Source organism: Geotrypetes seraphini, chromosome 12, assembly GCF_902459505.1.
Source record: "Geotrypetes seraphini chromosome 12, aGeoSer1.1, whole genome shotgun sequence".
Lineage (NCBI taxonomy): Eukaryota > Metazoa > Chordata > Amphibia > Gymnophiona > Dermophiidae > Geotrypetes > Geotrypetes seraphini.
In genome coordinates, this window is record NC_047095.1 from 38,050,506 (window position 1) to 38,063,960 (window position 13,455).

Genomic DNA, 13,455 nt, shown 5'->3' on the forward strand with positions numbered 1-13,455 from the left:
GGCTGCTGTATTCTAGTCATAAAGAATTATCTGACAGCTAGTTTAAACAGGACATCATTGGCTTTATGCTAGAATCAAATTGTTGTGCAAACATTAAAGGCAATTCTATAAGCTGCACCCTTAAGCCATTATAGCGAGGGTAGGGAACTCCGGTCCTCGAGAGCCGTATTCCAGTTGGGTTTTCAGGATTTCCCCCAATGAATATGCATTGAAAGCAGTGCATGTAAATAGATCTCATGCATATTCGTTGGGGTAATCATGAAAACCCGACTGGAATACGGCTCTCGACCGGAGTTCCCTACCCCTGCATTATAGAAAAGCCTCTAAATGCCCCTTTGTGGCACCTGAAAGAGGCACCACGTTATAGAATTGCCTCAATTATTTATGTTGATTTTATCCATAATATAGTAACATAGTAGATGACGGCAGATAAAGACCCGAAAGGTCCATCCAGTCTGCCCAACCTGATTCAATTTAAATTTTTAAATTTTTTCTTCTTAGCTTTACCCAGTACTGTGCTTGGGTTCCAACTGCCGAAATCTCTGTTAAGACATACTCCAGCCCATCTACACCCTCCCAGCCATTGAAGCCCTCCCCAGCCCATCCTCCAACAAACGGCCATATACAGATACAGACCGTGCAAGTCTGACACCATGTGCAACAAATTATACAAAAAGACAGAACTCAAAAATATTTTCCTACAAAAACTCAACTTTTTGACATATACCCCTTAATTCTACATATGGTGCTAAAAATCGTATAACGAGCCAATCAGTGCTGATAATTGGATGCTAGTGATTATCGACACTAATCGGTAATTTGAATTTGTGCGTGCATCTTTCAGACCACTATTCTCTAAAAAAGCACGGGTAAATGTTTACACACAAATTTAAAAAAGGGGGTATGGCCATGGAGGGTGTGGACAGGTCAGGGGTGTTCCTGGAATTTGCTCGACGCCTAATTTAAGCATTTTCAAACATTATGAAATACTGCAGTTAGAATTTTATGCAATGCCAGAAAATTTGATCATGTGATGCATTAATTAAAACAATTACATTGGCTTCCAGTATACCATCATACACAATTCAAAATTCCTACTTTGACTTATAAGACATTACATACAGGTAACCCAGATTATTTGGCAACATTAATCCTTATTCACCATCTCGGACTCTGCGTTTATTAACAGGTAATAAACTTGTTGTTCCTCATCTGTCAAAAATGAAATGGGAAACAACAAGACGTTCCGCATTCTTTCCTATTGCACCGGCATTATGGAATTCATTACCCTTAAATCTATGCTTAGAATCTTCATTTACCAAGTTTTGGGTACTTTTTAAAACCTACCTTTTTGAATGAGCATTTTCCAACTTACAAAAAGCAGAAGTCATGGAGAGCATACCTTTTTTGCAGTATTACCGTATTTTCACGCAAATAACGCGCACCCGTATAAAACACGCACACGGGTATAGCGCGCAGAAATCACGATGATATGTACAAAAACTTTGGTATACCGCGCTCACGGGTATACCGCGCATGCTGCCCGACGCTCCTTTTGCCCGCCCTGACTTCCGTGCACTGTCCCCCCTTGAAGGTCTGTCCCCATCCTGAAAGCCTGATGCCCCCCCCCGACGTCCGATACATCCCTCCCCCCGAAGGACCGCCGACTCCCCAACAATATCGGGCCAGGAGGGAGCCCAAATCCTCCTGGCCACGGCGACCCCCTAACCCCACCCCGCACTACATTACGGGCAGAAGGGATCCCAGGCCCTCCTGCCCTCAACGCAAACCCCCCTCCCCCCAACGACCGCCCCCCCCAAGAACCTCCGACCGCCCCCCCAGCCGACCCGCGACCCCCCTGGCAACCCCCACGACCCCCCACCCCCCTTCCCCGTACCTTTGGTAGTTGGGCCAGAAGGGAGCCCAAACCCTCCTGGCCACAGCGACCCCCTAACCCCACCCCGCACTACATTACGGGCAGGAGGGATCCCAGGCCCTCCTGCCCTCGACGCAAACCCCCCTCCCCCCCAACGACCGCCCCCCCCAAGAACCTCTGACCGCCCCCCCAGCCGACCCGCGACCCCCCTGGCAACCTCCACGACCCCCCCACCCCCCTTCCCCGTACCTTTGGTAGTTGGCCGGACAGACGGGAGCCAAACCCGCCTGTCCGGCAGGCAGCCAACGAAGGAATGAGGCCGGATTGGCCCATCCAACCTAAAGCTCCGCCTACTGGTGGGGCCTAAGGCGCGTGGGCCAATCAGAATAGGCCCTGGAGCCTTAGGTCCCACCTGGGGGCGCGGCCTGAGGCACATGGTCGGGTTGGGCCCATGTGCCTCAGGCCGCGCCCCCAGGTGGGACCTAAGGCTCCAGGGCCTATTCTGATTGGCCCACGCGCCTTAGGCCCCACCAGTAGGCGGAGCTTTAGGACGGATGGGCCAATCCGGCCTCATTCCTTCGTTGGCTGCCTGCCGGACAGGCGGGTTTGGCTCCCGTCTGTCCGGCCAACTACCAAAGGTACGGGGAAGGGGGGTGGGGGGGGTCGTGGGGGTCGCGAGGGGGATCGCGGGTCGGCTGGGGGGCGGGCGGAGGGTCTTGGGGGGGGCGGTCGTTGGGGGGGAGGGGGGTTTGCGTCGAGGGCAGGAGGGCCTGGGATCCCTCCTGCCCGTAATGTAGTGCGGGGTGGGGTTAGGGGGTCGCCGTGGCCAGGAGGGTTTGGGCTCCCTTCTGGCCCGATATTGTCGGGAAGTCGGCGGTCCTTCGGGGTGGGGGTGCGAGTGGTCCTGCCGGGGGGGGGGATGTATCGGACGTCGGGGAGTCGGCCGGGCAAGAGGGCTTGGGCTCTCTCTTGCTCCGATCGTGGATGCGGGTGCGGGTGGGAGCGCGTGCGAGCGGTCGTTCGGGGTGGGGGTGCGAGCGGTCCTGCTGGGGGGGTGAATCGGGCGTCGGGCGGGGTGGGAACTATGTTTTAAAACTTTTGTATACCGCGCTCACGCATATAACACGCGAGGGGTATGCGCGGTAGGTAAAAACGCGTATAACGCGCGCGTTATATGCGTGAAAATACGTTAGGTTCTTAATGTTTACGTCTCTGGAAAGAACGATGATTTCTGTGCTTTTTTATTAATGGTGTCCTATTTCTGTTTTATGAACTATTTTTATTGTAAACCGCGTTGAACTGTGCTGCAGCTAAGGCAGTACCAGGGCTGTGGAGTCGGTAGATAAATGTTCCGACTCCGACTCCTCAGTTTTTTGTACTTCAGACTCCGACTCCAGTACCCGAAATTTCCTCCGACTCCAACTCCTCGACTCCGACTCTGACTCCACAGCACTGGTTAATTTTCAGATCGTTAAAATGGAATGTCAACTTGAGAGAAATGAGCATTTTCGACACCACCTTCTTTTTGCTTTTAATCAAGGTTCTAAGGCCGCAGAAGCTGCTCGCAACATTTGTGCTGTGTATATAGTGGGTGCTTTAGCTGAAAGAATCGCTCGTGATTGGTATGCCATGTTCAAAAATGGAGTCGGTAGATAAATGTTCTGACTCCGACTCCTCAGTTTTTTGTACTTCTGACTCCGACTCCGACTCCAGGTACCTGAAATTTCCTCCAACTCCTCGACTCCGACTCCACAGCCCTGGGCAGTACATTAAGTTTAATAAACGATAAATGATAATTTAGGCGAACAAATTTACACCAGGTTTCAGTTAGTGTAAATGCTTGCACCCAAAACTGGGGACAGATCCCAGCACCAAAAATTATTTAATAAACTGCACCCAACTCAGAGTGCCCTTTATAGAATAGCACTTAACTCTCATTTATTTTGCGCTGATTTTTTGGCACCATCTACAGAATATATCCCCCTTTTACAAAATCATGCAAGAGTTTTTTTTAGCGCTGGCCAGCGCGCTGAATGTTCTGCGCTTCTCCAATGGTCAGAGTTTCTTTGAGCGTTGGAGCAATGCAGAGCATTCAGTGCGCCAGCCAGCACTAAAAACCTCTTGCACGGTTTTGTAAAAGGTCGGGGGTTAATCCATAGCACCATCTGGTTTAACATCAAGATGTACATGTTACTAAAAACATAATTGGATATCCTAAATTTTTCAGATATGTTGCTATTAGTTGTACAAAATCCTGAATTTTAGCTTTCAGATTTCATACATGCAAGGGAAACATAATGATATCTCTTTGGCAGAAAATGGGAAACAAACTCTTTACTATATCTGACCTTAAGCAAGCTCAAGACAGTCAAACCCAAAATTAAAGAGCTGAGTGTTCTCAAACATACATATATCCGATTCATTATATAATCCTGACCTTCATTTTCAAAACACTGGTGCCATACAATGAGATCTTGGAACTATTCATTTCTTGATATAAACAATTCCTGTAATTACAGTGTATTCCATTCTCTAGTAGTGTACTGTAGTTGTAGTTTGCTTTAATGAGTATTCAAACAAAAGATTCACAGAATTATTGCTATGCAATCAACACGCCAACAAATTAGCTATGTTATAAAACTGGGAATATGGTCAATTTCCAATCTCCATAACGCTCTTAACAATTCCTTTCTTTCTTTTCTTAAGAATCTACAGAATTGTCTTAACATTCTAAAACCGAGACCTAAAAAAATGACCTTATCAATGCCTATACATGCACAAAGATTTTAAGGGAAGCACTGCATTAACAATGAAATTTTTCAGGTTACCTCCATTGTCAAGTAGAGCAAGTACAACTGAAAAGATTCTACAGACGGGTTTTTTTTTAAAACTATATAAATGAATTGCTCTTACTTGATCCTCAAAGGACAATGCCTGGGCAACATCTCTTGGAAATCCATCAATCACAATGCCTTCTGCCTCAGGGATCTGCATTAATCTTTGCTTTATCTCAGTAATTGTGGTTTCCTTTCAGAAAGAAAGAGCCAACATAACATCACACTATAAAAATACAACATGAATATTATGCCAAATGAGCATGCGGTCTATGCCAAATGAGCATGCGGTAGGGAAGATCTGAGTACCTGCGGTGCTAGTTCTCCCGTTGTAATTATTTTTGCAATTAGACTCCATTTTCTGTTGGTGCATGTGTTGTGGATCTTCTTCCTTAATAATTCACCCACTGAAATGTATTCAAATCCATACCGTTTTGCTATTTTCAGGCTCTGCGTACCTTTGCCACTGCCAGGCCCACCTAATTTTAGAAAAGAATGTTTTAATCTGGTTAGTCCTAGGCTAGCTTTGTTTTCAATCCTTCACCAGCAATCTGGTCTTCATGATGTTAATATCTATCATGTACCTAGTAAACTGTATGTTGCTCTCTACAAAGAAACCTGTGTCCACCATAAATATAATGACATCTACCATACTCTTCATGAAATCAAAACCCACCTATTCAAAAAATTTATACAGATGGCTTAACCCAAAACAGACCCCCCCCCCTCAACGCAATTCCCCCCTCCTCCCCCCTTCACCAGTTCCCTTCTCTTTAGCCTCAAGCATGTCAACTGCTTCCCTAACGGTATATATACTGGATCTGCACTATTTCCTATTTGTACAGCATCTTGTAGCTCTTGAAATATACAGCTCCATTATTCTTGTAACTTCTCCTGGAAATGACCAGAATTCTCTCTGTAATTATCCTGGAAATGTCCAGTTGTCTCTTTTGTAATCCACCCAGAACTGCAAGGTTGAGGCGGAATAGAAATCAGTAATGTAATGTAATTTAGGATCAGTCAAGTAAGGGAATGGCCCAACTTTCCTAAAAGAGTGGTAGAAAAGGCAAGACAAGGAAGAACTATCCTCAACAGAGATTTCCTTGGAGGACTCATTTCTTGTTGCTTGTGAATTTTTCTGCTCACGGAAAGCGATCCATTAGCAGCAATAACTAAAATCTTCCACTTACCCACAGAATAATGCATGAGTTTTGGCAAGTGTAGCTTCCCAGTACAGTATTCTGATACAAGACTTGCTGTGCAGGGAGCAATTATCTCATAAAAATTCCATCCATCTTTTTCATCACCATAGATACAAAATGGAAGCAAATCATAATGGAAAATTTACCAAGACCACAGAGATGTTATAATACGAGGGGGTGCTGAAAAGTTCTGAGCCCAACCAACCAACTGCCTAAATTCTGAGCATTACCGGTATTCTGCCACTGTGAAAAGAGTATTATCTTATTTCGTAAAGTGCCAATTTGCATAAACTAAATTCTATGTTTTGACTTTGTTTCAGATCATTGATTGAACTATATCCATGCCATTCTCTTCTTAGTGGGGCTGAGAATTCAGGATCCCCACGAAATGCATAAGGATGTGCATATATTTTAAATGACATAGGAAACATCAATGAATATCAGGAAAAAGTGCACACTTTGGAAAACAGTCAGTAAATCAGTTTGAGAACAAAACTCACTTTTCTACCATAACCTCTGAACCTATGATCACCTTATTCACTAAGGGGTGAATTTTCAAAAGGTTTAACTGTGTGAGCTAGTTGAATTAACCTCCCTCTAAAAGCCTAAACTTTATCCACCTAAATGCATAATGTGCCTTATACCCCCACCCTTTCCGCCCTCTTCTAACCCTGCTGATTTCTGCCCTCCCCCCCCCCCCCCCCCCTCCCACTCTATCCCGCTGCTTGGGCACTCTCCATGAACATAAGAACATAAGAGATGCCGCTGCTGGGTCAGACCAGTGATCCATCGTGCCCAGCAGTCCGCTCATGCGGCGGCCTACCAGCGTACGTCCTTGTTCAGTAGGAACTTGGCTAACTTTGTCTTGAATCCCTGGAGGGTGTTTTCCCCTATGACAGACTCCGGAAGAGCGTTCCAGTTTTCTACCACTCTCTGGGTGAAGAAGAACTTTCTAATGTTCGTACGGCATCTATCCCCTTTCAATTTTAGAGTTACACTGACATTGTAAGTAGAATATTGTGCTATAATATGTACTGTTATTTGAACTTTACTGTTGTACTATATATACATGAATATAAGCTGAGATTTTTGGGCCCAAAAATTAGGGTCTTGGCTTATATTTGGGTCAGCGCTCATCCGCCCCCCTCACGGACCTTATGGTAGATATTCAATAGCAGCTCTGCATGGGGCAGGGGTGCAGGAAGACTGCTCCAGCTCTGGCTCACCACTGGACCACTGGAGATTTTAAAAGTGCATGGGGGAGGCGGAAGGAAGATAAAAGTTGTAACAGTTGGCTGGGATAGGAGGCAGGCCCACCACTGGACTATCAGATTTTACAGCAATCATGGAGGAGGCATTCAAGGAATTGAGAGGGAGAGGAGGCAGGGCAGGGAGGAAGGGGGGACAGGGTACAGAGCCTGGCAGGGCACTTGAATATTAACACACACTCCGGTTTATATTTGAGTCAACTTTTTTTTCCCTCCTTTTGGGGGAAAAATGTTACCTCAGTTTACGGTATATTCAGGTCAGTTTATATTTGAGTATATGCAGTAATTGTTTGTTGCCTATGTCTGAGTTATAATTGTTGTACATTACGTTGGGTGAATTTCTTTAAAAAGGTAAAAAATAAATCCTAATAAATAAATATATAGCAGTCCATTTATCCCCCCTGGAACCCGAGAGATTTGAGGAGAAGCAAGGAGTTTCAGTTTCAGAATGCTGTGAGATGTCTTGCAGGCCAGACGACAGAAAAATGATCAACTGAATTGTTATAAGAACTGTCATACCTACCATTATTCCCTCTACAGCAAGGAAAATACCATTGTCAAAACTCATGCATTACTCTGTGGATAAATTGACAATTTTTGTTATTGTTCCTAATCCTTCACTTTCCATAAGCAGTAGGATTCACAAGAAATAAAATGCAAGTCCTACATGGAAATGTGCAGTGAAGAAGTTTAGTATAGTTTAATTTATTTGATAGACACAAATATAAAAATACAAAAATGTAAAATCTAAGCAGTTTACAACAAAAAAAAATATAGAAGGAAGGGAAATAACAATAAATAATAAAAACACAAACATAAACAACAAACACCAAACTGGAATACATGGGTGGGTAGATTATGGGGGCTGGTTACAATAATTCATAGGATCCGGGGGGATGATAAAAACATAAGGAAAAGTGATTGGGAGCATTCTTCCTTGTAGATTATTGCCTTGATTTTTCTATCACTCTCGGGACGGGAGGGGGGGAGGGGTTGTTTACTTGACTATTCTTAATTTTATAAATTACAGGACAGAATTATTGGATGTTAAATGGGAGGAAAAAAAGGTTTTGGAGCACTTTGTAAGCCAGAGGAGTGCACTCCTGATTGTAAAGAAGATGATGATTTCTGGCAGCTACAGCAAAGGAAGTCTAATCTACCCCCCTTTTCTAAAACCACAGAAGCAGCTTCTAGCGCAGGCCAGTGCGCAGAATGCTCTGCGCTGCTCCCAATGCTCATAGGAACTCTATGAGATGGACTTGCATGCACTGCCTCCTTGAGATCCAAATCTATATCATGCATATTTATTGTGGATATCCTGAAAACCTGACCTGCCTGTGGCTTTCGAGGACTGGAACTGCCTACCCCTGCTTTAGATTGTTGTCTTTCCCTATGTCCCTAAGTTGCTAACTACAGGAAGCAAATAAACTCCAAACACTGTCATTCAAAGGAAACAGTGGTAATCCACAAAAGCAACAATTGTAATCCAGTGATAAAGTCCAAAATCACCCCCTCCTCAACAAGAGCCTTGTTTCGCAGAGGGAAAGACAGCATCTTCAGCTAAGTACTGCGGTTAACAACTACGTCCAGTTCACTGTTGTTGCTACTGAAACTGTGCTTATTTGCTCTGCAATTGGGTTTTCAGGAGCACAGGTTTTTCTCAAATTGGTCTTTTGAGTTTTTTTTACTGCGCTCCCCTGATTGCAAGAGGAGCCGATGATTGCCAGACTTTGAGCCTTTTTGGCTGTATATGATTCAGCAATGACTGTGGTGTCCTGCTTGAATGTCTGAGGCTCGTTTGACTAATCTGTTTAAAAGTCCAGTTTTTCAGTGCAACGTAGTGTAACTTTAATATTTGCCAAGATAGCTTGTACTTATGGGTAATTTAAGGCTCCTTTTACGAAGGCGCACTAGCGTTTTTAGCATGCGCTAGCCAAAAAACTACCGTCTGCTCAAGAGGAGGCGTGGCATTTTAGCAAGCGTGCCAATAAGCTATGCCGCACATTAAGGCCCTAACGCACCTTCATAAAAGGAGCCCTTGGTTGGCAAAATACCTTTGGATATTGTGCAATCACATTACATTATTCATGAAAACATAGAAATTATAAGAGTTCTTTTAATCTTACATTTCTTTCTTTTCTATCAAAACATCTTTTTTTTTTTTTTTTTTCTTTCTCTCTTTCTTTCCTTCATTACTTTTCTCACCTACCCTACCCTTATGTATAAACCTTAATTGTTAAAAAAATTTTTTTTTTTTTTATTGTAATTCCATTTTTTCTTTACCCACTTGTTTCAGTTTGTATTAATAATACATAAAGATTAGTTTGTTTAATTTTGTCTTATTTGTATTTGTATTTGTCACCCTAGTTTTTTTATTGTACATTTCAATTATGTAATACGCATTGAAATATTTGATATTGCGTAAAATCAAAATTTAATAAACTTGAAACTTGAAAGAAAAGATTTTTAAATTTTATTCCACCTATATTCAGTGTAAGAAGATTTCAAACTTTTTTGTGTTCCAAACTACAGCAAAATTTCTAATGCAAGCAAGATACCAAATTCAGTTCAAGTGAAAAAGGAGGACCATTTCCTGTTTTAATAAACCCATTAAGGGAGAAGTTGAATGTTACTAGCGAATACAACTCTAAAATGTTGTCAAAAACTATGTATGGACTGTGATCCCCCACCTATGACAAGAATAAGTTTGGGTCGAGATCTTGCAGGGTCAAACACTTCATATTCTTCAATTAACTCTGCCGTTTCTGAGAGATCCGTGTCACTTTCAATGGAGAACTGATGGATTGGAGGCAGTCTGTCATATCTTCGATATGGAAAGTTACCACTGTCTGGTGGTAGCACTGTACAGAAAAGAAAGAACCCACAAGCAGTAAAATACACAGCACATACGTCTCACACAATTCAACAAGACAGAAGAATGCTGATGGGATGAAAGGTTTTTTTTTTTTTTTTAATCTCTGAACATCTCGTATCTTATGTTGTAATTGTTACAAATGTTATTTTACAATTGAGTTGTCTTTAACAAATGGCACTTATAATTCTTTATACCAGCTATATTGGTGCTTGTTCTAAAAAAAAATAAAAAAAATAAAAACAGCAAAGTTCTAACTTCATAAACACCCCTTCTACATGGTTTTTACTTTTTCAGTAGGACAGGTTTAATTTTTCAAAGACCCATGTGCTATGAGGCTTCCAGAGAAAATATAGAATGCCTGGTCCCAGCTGCACAGTATTGGGCTATTTACTACTGCTGCTTATCATTTCTATAAAGCTGCTAGACATACGCATCCCTGTACATTAAAACATTCAAGAGATAGTCCCTGTTCAGTAGAGCTTACCTGACGGTCTGTATTCCAGCTTCCCATACTTCTATTCCACCAGGCAGACATGTTGCTCACAGGGCCTCTCGTACACGCTAAAGTTGTGTGCTTGGATGATATGCACTGAGCACAAATTCTGTACCAGTGATTGCGTACACGTTTGCTCTTAGAGAATACTAGTGGTAATGTGCGCAACTTCAGACATGAACACTTATGCTAGCTAAATGGCTGGTGTACATGCTTGCACCCAACTGTGGGTAGCTAGGCAGATAAGTGCAAGTACTCTACAGGATGTGTACGTAAGTGTCAGGCATGCCTCCAAACGCCATGCTCCTCCCAGGTATACACACCCCTTTGAATTGTGTGCTATGGAAATTGCACACACATTTTGTGGAACATCAACTAAGGGCAGTTATATGTGTAATTGCCAAATAGCACCAATTAACACAAAGTAAGATTTAAAGCTTGCTTGTATTTCTGAATTGATTGAATTTGCGCTCTATCCCTATTATAACAGGGACGATTAACGATGTTGTTTAGACATGTCTATGTTATTTGTGATGATCGGAGGGAAACAAGATTTTATGTATGTGGCATGGAAACCGCATAGTTGTATGCGGTATATACATTTTTAAATAAATAAATAATTGGTCATTAATAATAATAATAATAATAATAACAGCTTATATACCGCAATACCGTGAAGTTCTATGCGGTTTACAAAGATTAAGCAAAGGTACAAATTGATTGACTTTAAGAGGGGGAGGAAGAAAGGGTTAATAGGACAGGAAATCCATTTTTGAGGAGAGAGTGATCAATAGAACAAGTTAATCGCTATAGAGGGGAGAGAGAAGAGAGGATCAGTTGTCTAGATACTTTAGGAACAGGTGTGTTTTCAGACGTTTCCTAAATTCCTCATAAGTAGTGGGCGAAAGCAATTGTTCTAGGTCTTTACCCCATGATGCTGCTTGGTGCGAGAGAAGATGTTCATGGTGTTTTTTCAGTTTACAACCTCTCACTGGGGGGAAACAATTAATTAATTAATTAATTAATTACATTAATGCCAAGTAGCGTCTTATTCAATTAAGTTACATGTCTAATTGACCTCATTCAATATCTTGGGTGCACACTTTTGCACACTAAGCATAAAGTTGGATATGGAACTTTATAGAATGAGAAGATGGAGATAAAAAATGTATCTGAATTAAAAAATCTAATAGATGCTGGCATTTGCTATATTATTGTCCCTTGATACTCAAATTCTGGAAATCCATTTGGGGTCAAATTATTACGATACTGGAAGTTCCACTATCAATATCATATGATATAATATTATTTGGAACGATATTATTACCCAAGAAACCAATTAATGCAAATCAGAATAAATTGCTCCTCATCATGACAGGAGTCGCCATGCAGCTGACAATGAGAAATTGAAAAAGTTGGGATAACTTAAATTATAGTTACTGATGGGAATCCTTTTGTCAGATTTATAAGTTTGAAAACATTAATTCTATACAGAGGGGACACCATAGCAAATTCAAAGAAATTTGGGGCCCGTTAACAAAATATTGTAAGTTATTAATTATTAATATTATCTCCCTTTGATTCGTGAAAGATTGATATACACAGCTATATAGTATTTGTTGGAATAGAGTGCTATATTACTTGATTGTTCATCTGTTTGCACTATGTATGCGATTTAAAAATGAATAAAGAATTTATTTAAAAAAAAAAGCTTGGGATAAGTACTTTGGATCTCTAAGGGAGAGGAGAGGAAAGGATAGTAGATGGCATAGATAGGGAGACTAGATATGGTCTTTATCTGCCTTCATTTTTCTACGTTTCTAGGTATATGAATACTGCCTCAGAGCAACTACATATCTAGGTGATCTAGGAAGCAGAAGGCTTAGCTTAGAGATTGAAGATGGGTCCTACTACAAAGCAATGCGCAGTGTTGACAATTGTTGGTACCCCTATCCCTCTGGTTAAGTGCTACAGGCTATTTAACAGCCCAGGTGCCTTTCTGGCCTGTTAAATCACTTCAAATATTAACCTGTTTGTTTTTATCTTTAGCATTAATATGGCTGGTAAACAATCAGAAAAATGGCAGCCATTAATTTCTGGAAGCTGTTAGGTTATATTTCATTCTTTACATGGAAATACAGAAAATGAAGGCTTATCCAGTCTGCCCAACCAAACTATCCGCTATCCCTTTCCCTTAGAGATCCTATGTACTTGTCCCAAACTTTCTTGAATTTAGATGCATCTTCATCTATTCCACACGTTCACCACCCTTTCCATAAAAATAGCATTTTCTTAGATTATGCCTAAGCTGTACCCTTCTCCTCCACTGCCAATTCCAGACTTCATTCCTTTCATCTAGTTGCCCCCTATGCCTGGAATAAATTATCCAAGTTTATCCGCCAAGCCCCTTCCCTTACCTTGTTTAAAAGCAGACTGAAAACTCACCTTTTTGATATAGCCTTCAATCCATAACCCTACTCCCCACTGCCCTCCAACCCAGCCAGCTGAATAACCGTTCCCCTTAACTGTACCCATGGCATCCTCTTTGTCTGTCTTGTCTGTTTAGACTGTAAGTTCTTTGAGCAGGGACTGTCTTCTTTGTGACTCTGTACAGTGCTGCGTACTTCTGTAGTGTTATAGAAATAATTAATAGTAGTAGTAGTAGTAGTAGTAGTAGTAGTGTGAAGAGTTTCAGTCTTTAGGAAGCAGAGCTGAGATTGTGATGTCATAATGCCTCATTCCAACAATGCCTAAGAGCCAGCCTCAACAATGATGTCACAATGACTTGATTGTCTTGTACTCCCCTCTGCCCTCCAACCCAGTCAGCAGATTAACCGTTCCCCTTAACTGTGCCCATGATATCCTGTTTGTCTGTTTAGATTGTAAGCTCTTTGAGAAGGGACTGTC

At 42.0% G+C, this 13,455-nt stretch overlaps 1 protein-coding gene across 2 annotated transcripts in view; it reads right to left on the reverse strand.

Moving 5' to 3' along the window:
• AK5 (adenylate kinase 5) overlaps positions 1–13,455 on the reverse strand; it is a 313,765-nt gene that overhangs the window by 281,784 nt on the left and 18,526 nt on the right. For both annotated transcript variants that reach the window (XM_033917084.1, XM_033917085.1), the window contains exons 3-5: positions 9,871–10,041; positions 5,020–5,189; positions 4,790–4,903 (exon numbers count right to left, since the gene is read on the reverse strand). In XM_033917084.1, coding sequence (XP_033772975.1) covers positions 4,790–4,903; positions 5,020–5,189; positions 9,871–10,041 — 455 coding nt within the window. The remainder of the gene's footprint in view (positions 1–4,789; positions 4,904–5,019; positions 5,190–9,870; positions 10,042–13,455) is intronic.